The following is a 16,593-nucleotide window of genomic DNA, read 5'->3' as shown; positions in this document are numbered from 1 at the left end:
ATCACTCTCACCAGTAGTAAATATATCATAAAATGCTTATTAAAAATTATACTATAACTTTGTTGTAATGTGATCACTTTGTTCTCTGTACAATCTAATGGTAATCATTGTACTGGAAACAAAGTATTGGGAACTTTCCTTTACCTGTTCTCCTTCATGTGAACTTACTGTTCGTACTTGAGGGGACCTCTTACTGATTTACTAGCCCTTTTCTTTTTCTATGCTTTTCTTTCCATATTCTTTACTTCACTTCTCCTGAAGTTTTTTTTTTACTCTTCTGTCTTTCAGACCACCATCACTGGGATCCAACTTCTCACTATGTGGTGTGACTCATGGACACTCAGAAAGGGGCTTTTGGAAGTCTAACACTGCTTTGGCCTCTTCTTCAGTAAATCCTAGCAAGACATTCCACTTCCTAGCACATTCATTGCTTGGGAGAGAGTATGCATCCATGTGTGGCTCCATGGTAGGTGGGGATTGTCTCTGGTGCTGAACTAACTTTCTCATGAGAATGTATAATTTTTCATCCTCTTGTTTATCAGCGCCCCCCCCCCCCCAACAACAAATCCTAACCATGTTCAGAAACCACTGACACATCAACAGAAAACCAAAATAAAAAAACAGAAGACATCAGAAGCAATAAAGTAACAAATACATCATTTAATACACCATTCAGAGGGGAGAGGGGATATGTCCACTTGGAAAAAATGTCGCCTGTCTTCATCCAGAAAGATTTGGAAGGATCTTCAAAATCTGTGAACAATCTTCATTCAGGAGATATTCTCATTGAAGCAGTGACACAAAGAGAAATTGTTTCGTGCAACATCTGTCTGGGAAATACCACTTATGGTATTTCCCAGAGTCTTAACAGGTATGCCTCCAGACCTGTGAATAGATTGCCCATTTGTGGGTATCTCCCACAAAACTTTGAACTTTTCTAGAGGCATAATATCAGAGTGTAACCTCTTCATGTACTTGATAAAATCTTCTTTGAATTGAAGGACCAAAGAGTGACAGCCATGTGGAATATCCTCATATGTAGAAATGGGCGCTTGGTTCCCACAAGGAATGTCGTCTTTGCCTTCAACACACCAAAACCACCAACATCTGTCAGAGCTGGTTATCTCAGCTCTCAGTAATGCTTTACTCCCAAACCCTTTTGCACTGCTTCATATGTCAGAAGTATGGTTATTCTCAAACTGCCTGTCATGACTCTGTCCTTTGTGCTCAGTGTGGCAGTAAAAATCATGAGAACAAAGACTGTAAGATCAAAACACCAAAGTGCCCTAATTATGAGGAGACCACTGAGCATTCCAAAAGTGGAAAGATGAAAAGGAAATCCAAAAAATAAAAACTGAACAGTGCATTACTTATCAGGAGATGAAAAGACAGTACACTACAGAAGTAACATCTGGTGAACCCTCTTACGCCAAATAGGCAACTGTAAAGAAAGGGTCAGTAGGGTTCATGACACATATGTCAATCCTGCCTTCTCACAACTACAAAAACATCCCTGAACTTGCTCACTGTCTCCTTAGAGCGAATCAAAGAAATCGATATGGACTCACTCCTGAGGATATGACAGAAATGGTTCCTCCTACACAGTATTCCACTAATGAAGAAGAAATGGTCCCCCCCTATACAGTATTCCGCTAATGAAGAAAATAATGAAACATGCACCACAGAGGATAAGACCTGTTAATAGATTGCCCATTAATAGAGGTAATAGACACAAGCATCCCCCCAAAGAAGATAAAACAGTTAATATACATACTGCCTTGAAGATGCCATCAAATTGGAAGTCCAATTTGATGGCATCTTGGATATTTTTCCTGATTAAGAAATGGACACTGGCTGTCCACAATTCTCCAAAACAAAAAATCCAAGGATAACGGAAACACAACCTCGACAAAGGAAGTCAGATGATACCATCAAAAAGAAATGAAAACATTTCTACAGGGGAACTCTTATGGATTCCATTAAAACATCAACAACACCAAGGCTTTCTTACAGAAGTATAAAGCAATATGTTTCTGCCTACTGCAAATATACCTGTAGTCCAATGATGATCCGGCATTATGAAACATAATTATCATTTATATGGACAGGATATATGCATCTGTCCCTAGTTGGCTACCACACCTACTTCCAGCAAGCCCCATTTCATACAAATGTAGAGGCAGTTGCATCCGATTGTCAGTTAGAAAATTCATTACAACATGCTGCATCTACCTTCCTTCCTTCTGTCTCATATAACTCTCAGGATGACATATTGCAGTTACCACCACTTACTTTTAATTGAGGATTTAAATAGAGACAACACACTGCAGGGTAATGCCCAAACAAAAAGAGGAAGAGTTGTTTGGTGGTTGCTTGACCTTTTTTACATGAGCAGCATTACATGTACTACATCACAGATATCATGATGGAAAATTGAGCAAGCCGACTGGCCCACCTTCTCTACTTTAGCATAATTCAATTCTGTGGCAGGTAAGTTATCTCTTATTAATGATGCAGTCAATCACATGACAGTGCATTACTCAAGTTCTAAGAAATGCAATTCCTAAAACGTCTTCTCAGTTCTGTTTTTCTAAGCCATGGTCGAATGGCGCTTTCACAGCAGCCAGGAAAGCTCAAAAGAAATCATGGAGTATCTTCAATAAATATCCCACAATTTCGATGGATACATCTGTTGTCAGAGCCAGAAGGAATCTTGGATCAAATATACATCTATAACCATAGCAACTGAGAGCAAAGAAGTATGGGATAAAATCTATAAAAATGAAAGGCAGATGTTCTTGAATATAATGGATGCAAACAGTTGACATTCAGGAAGATTTTTGCTAAAACAGCATCTGCTTTAATTAAATATCACCAAACTGTTGTTGGACAGATTAATATCCATTGTGACAGAAGGAACAAGAGGTCAAAGAGTGTTAATTTGTGATTATAATGTCATTGGATGTTTCAGTTAAAGACATAACTATTCTGTCTCTGTAGAAAGTTTTTTACCTTGGGTATATTATATGTTAAAAATGCCAAGGAATTTTATAAACTTGGTTTTAATCCTTTTTCCCAAGTAAGCAAACAAGCAGGTAAGTCAAGTTTCTACCTGAAGTATTTTCAGGTCTGAGGCAACTCGTGGTAGAGGTGGATTAAGCTCTGATCACTTTCCTTAGTATTTCCCATAATGCAAAGCATATCTCCTTGTGGACATGTATGATGCTATGCATTAAAGGAAGGGCCACTACCCAGACTGGTTTCGACCTTTATTGAGGTCTCATCACTGGGAGCCAGACCCTGAGGTGCCAAGGTTGAAGTAATGCAGAACTTATAAATTTTACCTATACAAGTTGCCACAAGGTGCTTTGGCCTTATTAAATAACAATCTCAGGATGAGAGAAAGATGTAGAACGTTTTTTACCTTGGATATATTATACGTTAAAGATACCAAGGAATTTTATAAACTTGGTTTTAATCCTTTTTCCCAAGTAAGCAAACAAGCAGGTCAGTCAAGCTTGTGCCTGAAGTATTTTCAGGTCTCAGGCAACTCATGGTAAAGGTGGAGTAAGCTGTGATCACTTTCCTTAGTATCTCCCATAATGCAAAGCACATCTCCTTGATGACATGTATGTTGCTGTGCATTAAGAGAAGGGCCACTACTCAGACCAGTTTCGACCTTTATTGAGGTCTCATCAGTGTCTGCAAGCAGAGATGCTTTGCATTATGGGAGATAGTAAGGAAAGTGATCAGAGTTTACTCCACCTTTACCACGAGTTGCCTCAGACCTGAAAGTACTTCAGGTGCAAACTTGACTTACCTGCTTGTTTGTTTACTTGGGAAAAAGGATTAAAACCAAGTTTATAAAATTTCCTGGTATCTTTAACATATTCTGTCTCTGGTTGATGACAGTGATCATGCAGTACTCACTTGGGAAGTGACTAAGTTTATGAATGTTCCATTCAGAAAAGACTACAGTAAATCCTTGCTGAATGCAGGGGTTATGTCATTAATACTTTGCATGCACGACAAACTTGCGTTCCGCAAAGTTAACTTTCTATGGAAAAAAATGTGTTAGTATAGTTAAGAAAGTATGTATGTATAATTTAAACTAACCTAAATATTGTTGTAATTAAAAGGGAAAAATGAAACAAATGTTAATTGAAAAGATTTTTATTACTGCTTAATAAGTACATGATGCAATTATTTTTTTAAAAAGCTAGTGATTTTTGCTTGGGACAATGACTGACGCAACTCTTTAAAAGTTTTGCGGTAAGGAGCACAGAGTTTTTCAATGCCTTTCATAAAGTGTCCTCTTCTTTCTTCATTTGGGTCAATCTCCATTGCAAAATCATACAGTTCCTGTGCCTTTTTTAACAATTCGTTTAACTTCTTGTAAGTTAAAAGTGTTTTATCTTCTTCACTATCGCTGCTTTCACTGTTGGCTGGTGTTACAAGATCATCCAATTCTTCATTCGTCATTTCTCAATCGTCATTCTGGATTAATTCTTTGACTTCTCCTCCTTCTTCCATATCTGAAAATCCTTCGCCGCCAATTGCTTTTGCAATTTGTACAATCCAAGCTATTAATATTTTTTCCATGTTTTCCAATTGCGGAATTCTTGAAACTTGAGCAACCTTTGCCGAAGTATCGCCTGAAGCTTTGACACTAGACCAAAACTTTTCTTCATTCTCCCATATTATTCTTATGCTTGATTCGTTTATAGCTAGTTCTCTTGCAAGCGATGAAACACATGTACCATTTTCCAACTTATCTAAAATTTCAGTTTTCTGAGATAATGTCAAAACTTTGCGTCTTTTTGTTGCTTTATTGTCTTCATTCTTCCTCTTAGATGTCATATTGAATTTTTGAAATTAAAAGAAATACAAATGCAAAAGGAGAAGAGGATAAACACTGATAAATACGTGATTACAGCTCTGCTAACGTGAGTGAAATGATCGCAACCTGGCCTGGGTCACTCAGCTAGCAGGCAGCGCTAAGCAGGGTTGCTGGCTGACGCTCTGCAGTGTACCGTGTATGAATGAAATTCTAGCGTTGGGCAAATTAAATGGAAACACTTAAGATAACGTGTATGTGCAAAATCGCATTCTGCAAAGCCTCACTCGGCAAGGGTTTACTGTACATGCTGAACTACAAAGCAGGAAATTTTGACCAACTGAGGAGTTTACTGGGTTCAGTGCAATGGTAATGAGTTGCTGGATGGGAAGAATATCCAGCATGTAGTGCATGGGAAGCATTTAAAAAGTACTTAAATGATGCAATATCATGTGTCCTGAGACTTTGAAGAATAAATGGGGTAGTAGTGAAATGAATGAGTAATCTTATCAAACAAGAGATTCATAAGAAAAGGATGATGTGGAAGGAATACTGTGTACATAATGATAATATCCATTATTAAAATTATAAGCAGTAGGCCAGAAGAGTCACACCTGTTGTACAGAAAGCTAAGTCTGAGTTTGAAAAGAAACTGGCTCTGCAAGTTGAAGACAACTCCAAAGAATTTTGTTAATATGCTGTAAGTAAAAGAAATAATGAATTTGAAAGAATAACTCTACTGCATGCAGATTATGTGAGAGTGACAGATTCAGAAGAGGTTGTTCAGTCTCAAAGTTATTAAATGTATTGCTTTCATTTTCACTTTGGGCAAACATAATTCCTCTATGTACAATAACAGTAGTCTATGTTCAATTTTATTTTACCCTTCAGAAACTTTTGTTTCTGTTTGTATATTCTCATTTCTAATACTCCTTTCATTAGTAAACAAAAATAATATTCCATTTGAAAACCCATATATAGTCACTTACTTGTCATTGTCATTCTCTTGTTCCTGCCATCCTTCCTTTCCAGGCTATGACTGATTTCATTCTGTTTGAGGCTATCTCACTAGTCACCTCTTCAAACATGGAAAACTTTATGCTGTCTAATAGTGATCTTGATCCCTAAGTTTGAGAGGTATGCATAATGTGCATTTTTAACATATTCTGTTATGTTATGCCATCAGGAATGACTTAATGATATAATACCTAATTGAAATTTAAAATAGGAAATAAAACCAAGATGATGCACTTAAACAGAAAACTACTTAGAGCAACACATCCTAGTGATTTTCTAACCACTTATATACTCATGCCTCTTTTTTAAGTGTTAAACTTCTCAAGAAATTATATTCTTGTTTAACCCTTCATCCAAGTTTTTGTGCATGTCTTTGCAACTAGGCTGCTTCTGTATATAGACTGGTGACTTCACAGTTGCCTTAGTATTCTATAATGCAAATCACTCTTCCTTTCCAAAGTGCATATATTGCTATGCATTATGGAAAGGGTCACTACCTAGGCTGTAGTGGAGCAGCCACATAAAATCACAGAGCAGGACTGCCAAGTGCCGAATAGCATGGCGCTAAAAAATCACCTGTTCTTGGTTCAAATACTCACTTGCTATTGCATTCTGAAATGTCTCTGCAAGCCACATCAGTACCATAACTGTTCTTTGGGTGCTGAAGAACATGGGTTTCCATGACTGTAAATTAAAGATGCCAAGAAATATTCTTGGTTTAATCTTTCATCCAAGTACAAGTAAACAAAGTTTGTACCTGAAGTAATCTCAGGACTGGGTAACTCGTATGTACAAGCTAATGACTTCACATCACTTGCCTTAGTATCCCATAATGCAAAACACATATCCTTACAGACATGCATCATGGGAAGGGTCACTACCCTGACCGGTTTTAACCTTCTTTGCACTCTCATCAGTGGGAGCCAGATCTAGAAGTGATAAGAAGGTTGAAGTAATGCAGAAGTCATTACTTCAACTTTCATATCACTTCTAGATCTGTCGACCTAGAAGTGATAAGGAAGGGTCTCTACCCAGACTGGTGTTGACCTCAGTAAAGGTCGACACCAGTCTGGGTAGTGACCCTTCCCATGATGCAAAGTATTTTATATGGCTGTAAGGATATGTGCTTTGCATTATGGGATACTAAGGCAAATGATGTGAAGTCATTAGCTTCTATATGGGATACGAGTTGCCCAGTCCTGAAATTATTTCAGGTGCAAACTTTGTTTGCTTACACTTGGATAAAGGATTAAACCAAGAATATAACTTCATGATATCTTTAATTTATAGTATAACCAAGTGGAAAAACTTCCAATAACGTTTCCATGACTGCTCAGTCACACACAAGCCTAACAGCAAGAGCAACACCAAGCATTGGGCAGAGTGTAAAGCTTGCTGCCATTGGACTCTGGAGCAGAGAAAAAGAGTTTTCTTTGGAGTGATGAATCACACTTTGCTATCTGACAGTCAGATGCACTAGTCCTAGTTTGATGGATGTCAGTACAATGCTACCTGCTTGAATGTATTGTACCAGCTGTGAGCTTTTGAAGATGGATCATGGTCTGGGATGCTTTTCATGCTTGGGCTGGACCTCCTAGTTCCAACAGGGAATCAATACTATAACATATAATGATATTCCAGACAATTCTGTGTATCCTACCTTTATGGCAACAGTTCAGTGAAGGCCTGTATTTTTTATCAACACAACAATGACCCCATCCACAAAGTGAGGTGTGCAGGAATGTTTTCATGATATGGATGTTGGAGAAGACTCTCCTGCACAGAGCCCTGTGGCAGATGAATTAGACTGCCAGTTGCAAGCCAGGCTGAATCATCCAACATCATTGATGGGCCTCACTAATACTCTACTAGATGAATGAATGGGAATTACTGCAGCAACATACCAAATCTAGTGGAAGGTGTTTCCAGAAGATTGAAGGCTTTATAACAGCAAAGAATAGACTGACTACATATTAATGCAAATCGTATTAGGGTGAGAGTTGTAGATAGTGTATAGTTTTTAGAAGCAAATTTAGCCAAAATAAAATTATATCTCTGCAGCTCATAAGTCAAAAGTAACTGTTGATTCAGTTATTACTACAATGACTAATGTTCCCATATAAAAGCTATTATGAAACACCTTTATTAAAGAGAACTGCTCCTTGCCTGAATGGCAATTCTCTTAAATATTTTATAATGCAATACTTAATTTACTAAGGAATGTGCTATTTATTGCAATAGATACTTAGGAAAACTTGTAAGATCATCATCAATTTTCTAATATGTACCCTCAAGGGGTGTTGAGGCTACTGTGTGATTGCATGATTAAACTTACATTATTATTAATCTCCTCTCAACAGTTTTGATCCAAATTAGTCTGTTACTTGCCAGCACTCCAATATTGTATCTAACATCTCATACTTTTAAGGCACTTCTGACTGAATCAATCCACCTAGACTTTGGTCTTCCTCTGAGTCTCTTTCTTGCCATCTTGGCACCAAACACCTGTTTTTTCTATGCTTTCATCATCTATTTAAGTAGTCACATCACCTTAGATTAGCTCTACGTACACATTCTTGAATGCTAACAATGTCAAGTTTGTCCCCGATGTCTTTGTTTTTAATATGATTCTGCCATTGATGCCATTTGTTCACTTTTCTAATTTTTCTCAGAACCCTCATATCTGTGGTCTCTAAGCTTTATCAGTGGCTCTTAATATACACTGATTGCACAGAAATAGAAAACAAGCATATAATTTCTTATATATTGTAACCTAAGTAGTAAAAAAAAAAAAACTTTGACACAGCTGTCTCAAATACAGATGCCACTGAAAATATTGCGATTGTTTTATTGTATGCTGCAAGTTGACAAGACCTAAGTGGGGTTATTACCCCACTGGCAATAACTGTGATAAGTATTGAAATATTGTAGTGGTATCTTTTAACTATATATTATTTTCAATAAATGCATCAAAAATGGAGAAACACCACAAATATGGAATAATGCAAACATTATTTTACTGCATAAAAAAAGGAAGTAAATTAAAACTTCCTTTTTAATTACTACAGAACAACACACAAACCACCAGAGATAACTCCTGATAAAATGACTAATCATTTACTGAAAACCTCCAAGATATGTCACATCTCTATCAGGAAAATAACTGTGCAATCTTCCATCAGAAAAAACCTGCAGATGGGCCCGAGCTTCCTGAACTTGTACACCTAGTATCTTGGGAAGAGATATACAGGAAGCCTTAAAACTCACCAAGAATGGCATGGCTGCAGGAGTGGATGGTATCCTCCCTGAGTTTCAAGAAACATGGCTGGCTGCCCTTTTCTCAAAAATTATAGCAACTGGAAAACTACCAAATTTGTGGTAGGAAGCCAAAATAATTGTGGTGCCCAAACCAGGGAAAGATCCAAATGATGTCAAAAATCTACAACCTATCTTCTTGCTTTGCTCCACCTTTAAGCTCTTTGAAAGAATTTGCCTTAAAAGAATTTCACCATTCATTGAAAGAGCACTCAATCGAACAAGCTGGCTTCAGACCAGGAAGAAGTTGCTGTGACCAGGTCCAGAAGAAACTTAAATCTGGAGTCGCTTTCATTGATCTAACATCAGCTTATGACAGTCTGGATCAGGGTCTCCTCCTAAAGCTAGGCAATATTATAAGGCGCAAAAAAACTTTCCAGCTTTTTGAATCCATTCTCTCCAACAGAAAGATCTGGGTCCATATTGGTGAAAAAAAAAAAAAAACAGGCCCAGATTCCTCTACAACGGTCTCCCACAGGCCTCTGTGTTAGCCCCTTTACTCTTTAACATCTACATGTCCGACTTACCACATACCAGCTCAAGCAAATGTATGTATGCTGATGACCTAGCGATCCTACACCAATCTGCCTCCTTTGCCATCCTAGAAGAGTACTTCAAGCAGTGGTACCTGAAGCCAAAACTACAAAAACTGTCCACGGTATTTCACCTGAACAATGTAGAGGCAAATCGACACCTTAAATGGTAGAACATGAGCCTCACCCGAAATACATTGGAGTGAGCCTGGAAGTGAGCCAGAAGCCTAATCTATAAAAGGCACATTGCCAAACCTGTCCAACAAAATTAAAACTTATAATATCATTTCAAGGCTTGCTGGAACAACCTGGGGTTGTGATGCAGAAGTTCGAAGTCGTCTGCACTAGCCTTCACATTCTCTACAGCAGAAGACTGTGCCCCTGCCTGGGAAGGAAGTGTGCACACTACTATTATAGACACCCAGCTAAACACTACAATGTGCCCAATTAGTGGGACACTGAGAAGCACCCCTCTCCCTTGGTTGCCTATCTAATATTGCTCCACCAAATATACAGAGAAGACAAGTCTCGATTAAAGAATTTATTAAAGTAATGAGCAACCTGCCCCTGAACCAGACTCTCATAAATCCTCCTAGTCTTCGCCTAAAATCAAGGAACCCTTTCTGCTCCATGGACGAACTCTTTTCAGCTGCCTTACCATCAACACCTGACATGTGGAGAGAACACTGGTCCAACAATCTTCCACAAATGGCTTCCTGGTTGAAGATCCCTGTGCTCTGCAGCCGGGTTTTGCCCTTCCTAGGAAGGTTTGGTCATCTTTCAGCAGAAATCAGAACTAACCAGAGCAGATGTGGCTACCTACTGCATAAATGGAGACTGTCAGATCACCCTTATTGTTCCCCCCCGTGGCCCAGATGATTACTCATATTGAATGACTGCCCAAGCTGCCAATTTCATGTTGGTGGCCTCCAGGACATTCACGAGGTGACGGATGAGGATCTGGAGTGGCTTTCTAGATTGGACATTGATCTGTATGTGCTTTGTATTCCTTTTGTCATAAGAATGAATAAATAAATTGCATAAAAACATCATCAATAATATAAGCCCTTAGATTATGACATTGAAAAACAATTTATTGACATAACATATTTATGCAAATACTACAACAAATATGCTCAGTGAAATAAGCAAAAAAATTTCACATAAATCAAGCAATAAGGCAAGGAGACATCATTTCTCCCAAATTCTTCACATTAACACTAGAACATATGATGAGTAATTTAGACTGGTCCAATAAGTCAATATTAATGAAATTAAATAACCTAAGATTTGCTGATGATATTCTTATTATTACAAACAATATGAAAGATTTAAAAGAAATGACAAAAGATCTAACAACTAAATCAATAGAAATTGGATTAAACATTAATTCTGAGAAAACCAAAATAATGACAAACCGAAAAGGATACGACAAAAGACACAACGTTATTAAGGTAAACAATAAAGAGATTGAAAATAGCTCAAATAGCTGGTGAGTATGTATACTTAGGAAAATTGTTAACAATGAAGAAACAAGTTGTCATTGAAGAAGTGAAAAGAAGAATAGTAATGGGATGGTCATTTTTTGGAAAATTGAAGAGATTTTTAAACAGCAAAATAAAACCTGTGAACAGAGCAAGACTGTTCAACCAATGTGTATTGCCTGTTATGACATATGGAGCTTAAACCTGACCAGTCAAAAAGGAAATAATAAATAAAATGCAATAAACAGAAAGAAGAATGGAAAGACGTCTGCTGAACATAAGATGCAAAGATAAAATCAAAAATATAGAAATAAGAGCTAAAACAAAATGTTTTAGATATTGGAGAAAACATGCTTCGAAAGAAATGGGTGGGACACATTACAAGACTCAAGGACAATGATGGACAAAAATACATGAGTGGTGGCCATATGAAGGTAAAAGATCAACCAGAAGACCTGAAAAAAAGATGGTCAGATGACATAAGGAAAACAATTGGAACTCTGGCACCAACAAGAAGCTCAGGATAGAAACAGATGAAGAGAATTGGGAGACACCTATAGTGAGAAGTGGCTTTAAAAATGGTTGAAAGAGAGAAAGAAATATCTGAATTATAATGAAAGACAGATGCATGCTCATTGAGGAGAGGATGTTTCTGTTATAGTGGGTGCTAATGTTTCGTTTCTCAGGATTCAGCTACTCCCATGTTTATATTTAAGAAATGTGTTAAATAATGAAGAATCATATACAGTGATATTCTTAGACTTTACAAATGCATTTGATAGATTACCACATGATAAGTTGATGTGCAGGCTGCAGAGGATGGGAATAGATAGTATATTAGTTAGATGGATTGGTGATTGTGTTATGATGGAGCAGTGTCTCAAAAGAAGGGGGTAATCAGTGGCATGCCCCAGGATTCTATTCTTGTGCCCCTGCTGTTTAACTTTTTTTTGTAACTAATATATCATGCAGACTGACTGGGAATTTTTAGTTGTTTGCTGATGATGCAAAATTGGGAAGAATTATAAGTAGCACGTGCTAATGTTAGTTCCTTTCAGGAAGGTCAAAAGGAGTGGGGTTGTAGTTTTAATATTAATAAGTGCAAGGCATTGCATTTTGGAGTGCAGAAATATAAGGCTGTGTACTGTATTGGTGGTGCTGTACTGCTGGAAGTGGACGAGATTTAAGATTTGCTAGTGATGATTGACAGTAGACCGAAGTTTAGAGGGTATATTCAAAGTGTTTCAAAGGCTGCACAATGTAGTGCCACTATGATTAGAAGTACTAATATGTAGGGATGAGGAGGTGGTTGTGCCACTGTATAAAGCATTGGTCAGACCACATTTGTACTGTTGTGCTCAGATTTGGTCACCTGGTTTTCAGTGGAAACACTGGAGAAGTTCTAGAGATGAGTGATTAAGACAGTATCATTACTTTGGAGCTATATATATATATAGAGAGAGAGAGAGAGAGATTAAATTTTAGAGTTTGGTGGATAGGAGGAAAAGAGGTGATATGATAGTGATGTTAAAGTTAGTGAGGGGATTTTATTGAATTAATCCAGAGGGGATTAATAAAAAGAGTAGAAGGTGAGAGGGAAAGAACCAGAGGCCATCCCTGGAAGTTTTGGAAGAGTGTGGTGAAGAGGGATGTGAGAAGTATATATTTTTTTACATTGTGAATTGTCAGTGAATGCAATATAGATGTAAATACTACATTAACAACATATTCAGGGAGTGTTAAGTATTTTAAGATTCAGTGTGATAAATATGTTATGAAATGAATGAACCTCCCACGATGAGTCTGCTGACTCCATGCAGGGTGCAATAATTATAATATAATTCCCACTCACTAAAGGTTAGTTACCTGTACTGCATATGCCATGTATTCAAGCCACTTCAGGCTTCCAAATGAGTAGGTAGTAGGCTCATACCATCTGTCATCCAGAGACATTCACACATCCATATCAAAATTGAATTTGATCAGAGTTTATTGATTGGAAAGCAGAGGAATTTATGTCTAATCAGGCTTCTTGGTTTTCTTTGTGCATTTTGCATATGCTGGTATATGCTAGATACAATCTTAATGGATGGAAATCAGTATAATTTTATTTATATTTATTATACTTTTAAAGTGTGCGAGAGGGGAATGTCTACGTTATATCAGTGTACATGATAAATGTTATTTTGTTCTGATAATTCTGAAACAAATTGCACTATTTATTTACTTGCCCCTCCTCTTTTATATTATAATTTCATAAAAATAAGCTTTCTTAGCAATTTTTAGCATTAATAACTTTAGAACAAAATGTGAATTAAGTTGTTATATTTTTCTTCAGTTCTCTGAAGTATATGCCACATGCTGTTTTGAAACTTATGGAAAATATGCCTATGCCATGGGAACAGATTAGAGATGTAAAAGTTCTCTATCATATTACTGGTGCCATAACCTTTGTTAATGAAATTCCTTGGGTGATTGAGCCAGTTTATATTGCACAGTGGGGGTGAGTACTATTTTTTTTTATTATTATTATTATTTTGTAAAACATTGTTTCTTTGAGCTATTTGATTTATTTTTTTAATAGCAATCTTGTACATGATAGGTTGTAAAACATGATCAAAACTCATTCTAGAAATTCTTAGGGATCCAAAGGTAAAGTATTGCTGTAGTGGATTTTCTTTAGAATAGCATTGATGCTGTAAGATTATAGTATGGCTTTTCATTAAACAGTTATAGTAATAGCTGGCTTTCTTACATTGATACCATTGGCATTGGTAATAAAGTGAGAAGTAACTTATTTATACTGCAGATCATAATTCTGAAATATTGAAGTTATTCTTCCAGAGAGAAGAATTTGAAAGGAATGAAATGGCATATCTTTAATTGTTAGTTTATCTTTTATTCTTGTGTTAAATTCCCTCTCTCTTCTCCATAGTTTGTTTGAATACCATCATGATGAAAAAAAGGTTATTTTATGACATCACCACCTTAGTTTGTGATTATAATATATCTTCATATACACTACACATGCTTGGGTTTAGCAAAACTACAATTGGATAAGAATTTTAGCAGTCTGCTGTCATCTGATTGTGGTAAGCATAGGTGGTTAAAGTTTTATTACTCTGATATGGTTTGCCTTGAAGTTAGATTCAGCATCTACTCTGCATTTTTTTTTTTTTTTTTAATCCCGTGGTATTATTACACTATATCATAGAGGTCAAATTCATGTATTTTATACAGCACATTTCTGGGTTGTTATAAAGTTCACATTTAGAAATATTCATACAAGTTAGTAAATCCAGTGTTGATCCTTTCTCGATGTTACAGATTTTGCACATGGGGAAGACTTTTATGCCATTGTTAAACGTTGATTAGTCTTGTGGGCCGGTTGAGGCGAGAGATCGTGGTAGTGGCACAGTGATTACACTTGGAGTTGATGGTAGCTCCTGGTTTTTCTGTTGAATACCATGGTGAGTGATGCCCTAGAGAATCATTCTTTTACATTTTCTTTATGAATAGTTTTAAAAAGATAAAAAATCACTTGATGTTGCAGAAATTTTTGCTACTTCATCTGCAGTTTCGTTTAACTTTAATCCTACATTCATACGTAGGATTAAAGGGAAATTGGGATGGAATCCATTGGAATTTTTTTTTTGATATATGTCCCTAAGTATTTCTTGATGGCTAGTATACCAGTTCTTGATAGTTTGAAGGGCTGATTCTGCATGGTATGAATTGCATCCTATACTGTTGGTTGTTTTTAGTTCTATATTTTGAGTGCCACAGATGAGTATGCCACTCCCAGAATTGCCATTTGGATTTTTGGAGCCATCTATGTAGATCTTTATTGAGTCAGGTCCTTATTTCATTATTTTTGAAAGAGCTAATGATTTCAGGGTTTTCTAGCCTTTTTTTCTCATGTTTACCTATTTCAGAATTAATAACTATATTTTTCCTTTCTTTATTTGGAGGAAATGCTGGTTAGTTGGCTATTTCATTTGGACAATCCAAGGGAATTTTATTTTCCATGATTTTATGCATTGTCGATTTTTTCTTTATTCTGTTTGTTGGTTGCTACTTTTTAAAAAGTTCACTTGTATGATGTGCAAGGTTGGCTCTTTTTTCTACAAATTTAGTAAGATTTTCTTGTCACCTAATTCTTGAAGGAATAAGGTTGGATTCGAATTCTGCTATTTTATCACAAGTTAAGCAAAGGTGGACCAAGCTAACACCATTCCTATCTCAGTATCTCCCATAATGCAAAACACATCTCCTTGTGGATGTGTATAATGTTATGCATTAAGGGAAGGGCCACTACCCAGACTCTGGGTAGTGGCCCAGATCTTTCAGCATTTTGTTTATTTCATACTTGTATTTCTCCCAAGTTGCTTTTTGGTAGTTCAAATGAAATTTTCTTTTTTGGGTGGGTCTGGCCATTTTTGGGTTTAGGTTAGTTAATATTGGTTTATGGTCGCTTCTTACTGTGTTTTAAAACAGACCCGGATAGCTTTGTTGTGAATATCTGGAGACACCATAGTATTCCTTAGACCACATATGATTCTAGCTGCATTTTTCTGATTTGTTATAAGCTGGTCTAAACTGGTTTTGTTGTTTTCATCCAGATGAGCAAAGCATATTCCATTATGGGTCGGATAATAGAGATGTATGTAACTTTTAAGGTTTTACCATCGGCTCCTCCACTCTCTACCAGAGATACTTTTAATGATATTTAGTCTTCTTTCTATAATAAATTTAGTTTAATCCTTTATCCAAGTGTGAGCAAACAAAGTTTGCGCTTTGAAAATATCTTCAGGACTGGGGTAAGGTAGTACAACACCAGGCAACTTGTAGCAAAGGTGGACCAAGCTAACATCACTCCTATCTCAGTATCTCCCATAATGCAAAACACATCTCCTTGTGGATGTGTATAATGTTATGCATTAAGGGAAGGGCCACTACCCAGACTCTGGGTAGTGGCCCAGATCTTTCAGCATTTTGTTTATTTCATACTTGTATTTCTCCCAAGTTGCTTTTTGGTAGTTCAAATGAAATTTTCTTTTTTGGGTGGGTCTGGCCATTTTTGGGTTTAGGTTAGTTAATATTGGTTTATGGTCGCTTCTTACTGTGTTTTAAAACAGACCCGGATAGCTTTGTTGTGAATATCTGGAGACACCATAGTATTCCTTAGACCACATATGATTCTAGCTGCATTTTTCTGATTTGTTATAAGCTGGTCTAAACTGGTTTTGTTGTTTTCATCCAGATGAGCAAAGCATATTCCATTATGGGTCGGATAATAGAGATGTATGTAACTTTTAAGGTTTTACCATCGGCTCCTCCACTCTCTACCAGAGATACTTTTAATGATATTTAGTCTTCTTTCTATAATAAATTTAGTTTAATCCTT

At 36.7% G+C, this 16,593-nt stretch overlaps 1 protein-coding gene across 1 annotated transcript in view; it reads left to right on the top strand.

The window, feature by feature from the left end:
- Window positions 1-16,593, top strand: part of Prp8 (pre-mRNA processing factor 8) — a 411,861-nt gene that overhangs the window by 33,290 nt on the left and 361,978 nt on the right. The window contains exon 4 of the mRNA XM_090407427.1: window positions 13,525-13,689. Within this exon, the coding sequence (XP_090263553.1) occupies window positions 13,525-13,689 (165 nt within the window). The remainder of the gene's footprint in view (window positions 1-13,524; window positions 13,690-16,593) is intronic.

The sequence above is a fragment of the Typopeltis vanoorti genome, chromosome 17 (genome assembly GCF_054136105.1).
Source record: "Typopeltis vanoorti isolate ZY-2024b chromosome 17, IOZ_Tvanoo_1.0, whole genome shotgun sequence".
Taxonomy (NCBI): domain Eukaryota; kingdom Metazoa; phylum Arthropoda; class Arachnida; order Uropygi; family Thelyphonidae; genus Typopeltis; species Typopeltis vanoorti.
The sequence above is the reverse complement of the archived record's forward strand: the minus strand, read 5'-3'. Positions and strand labels throughout refer to the sequence as shown.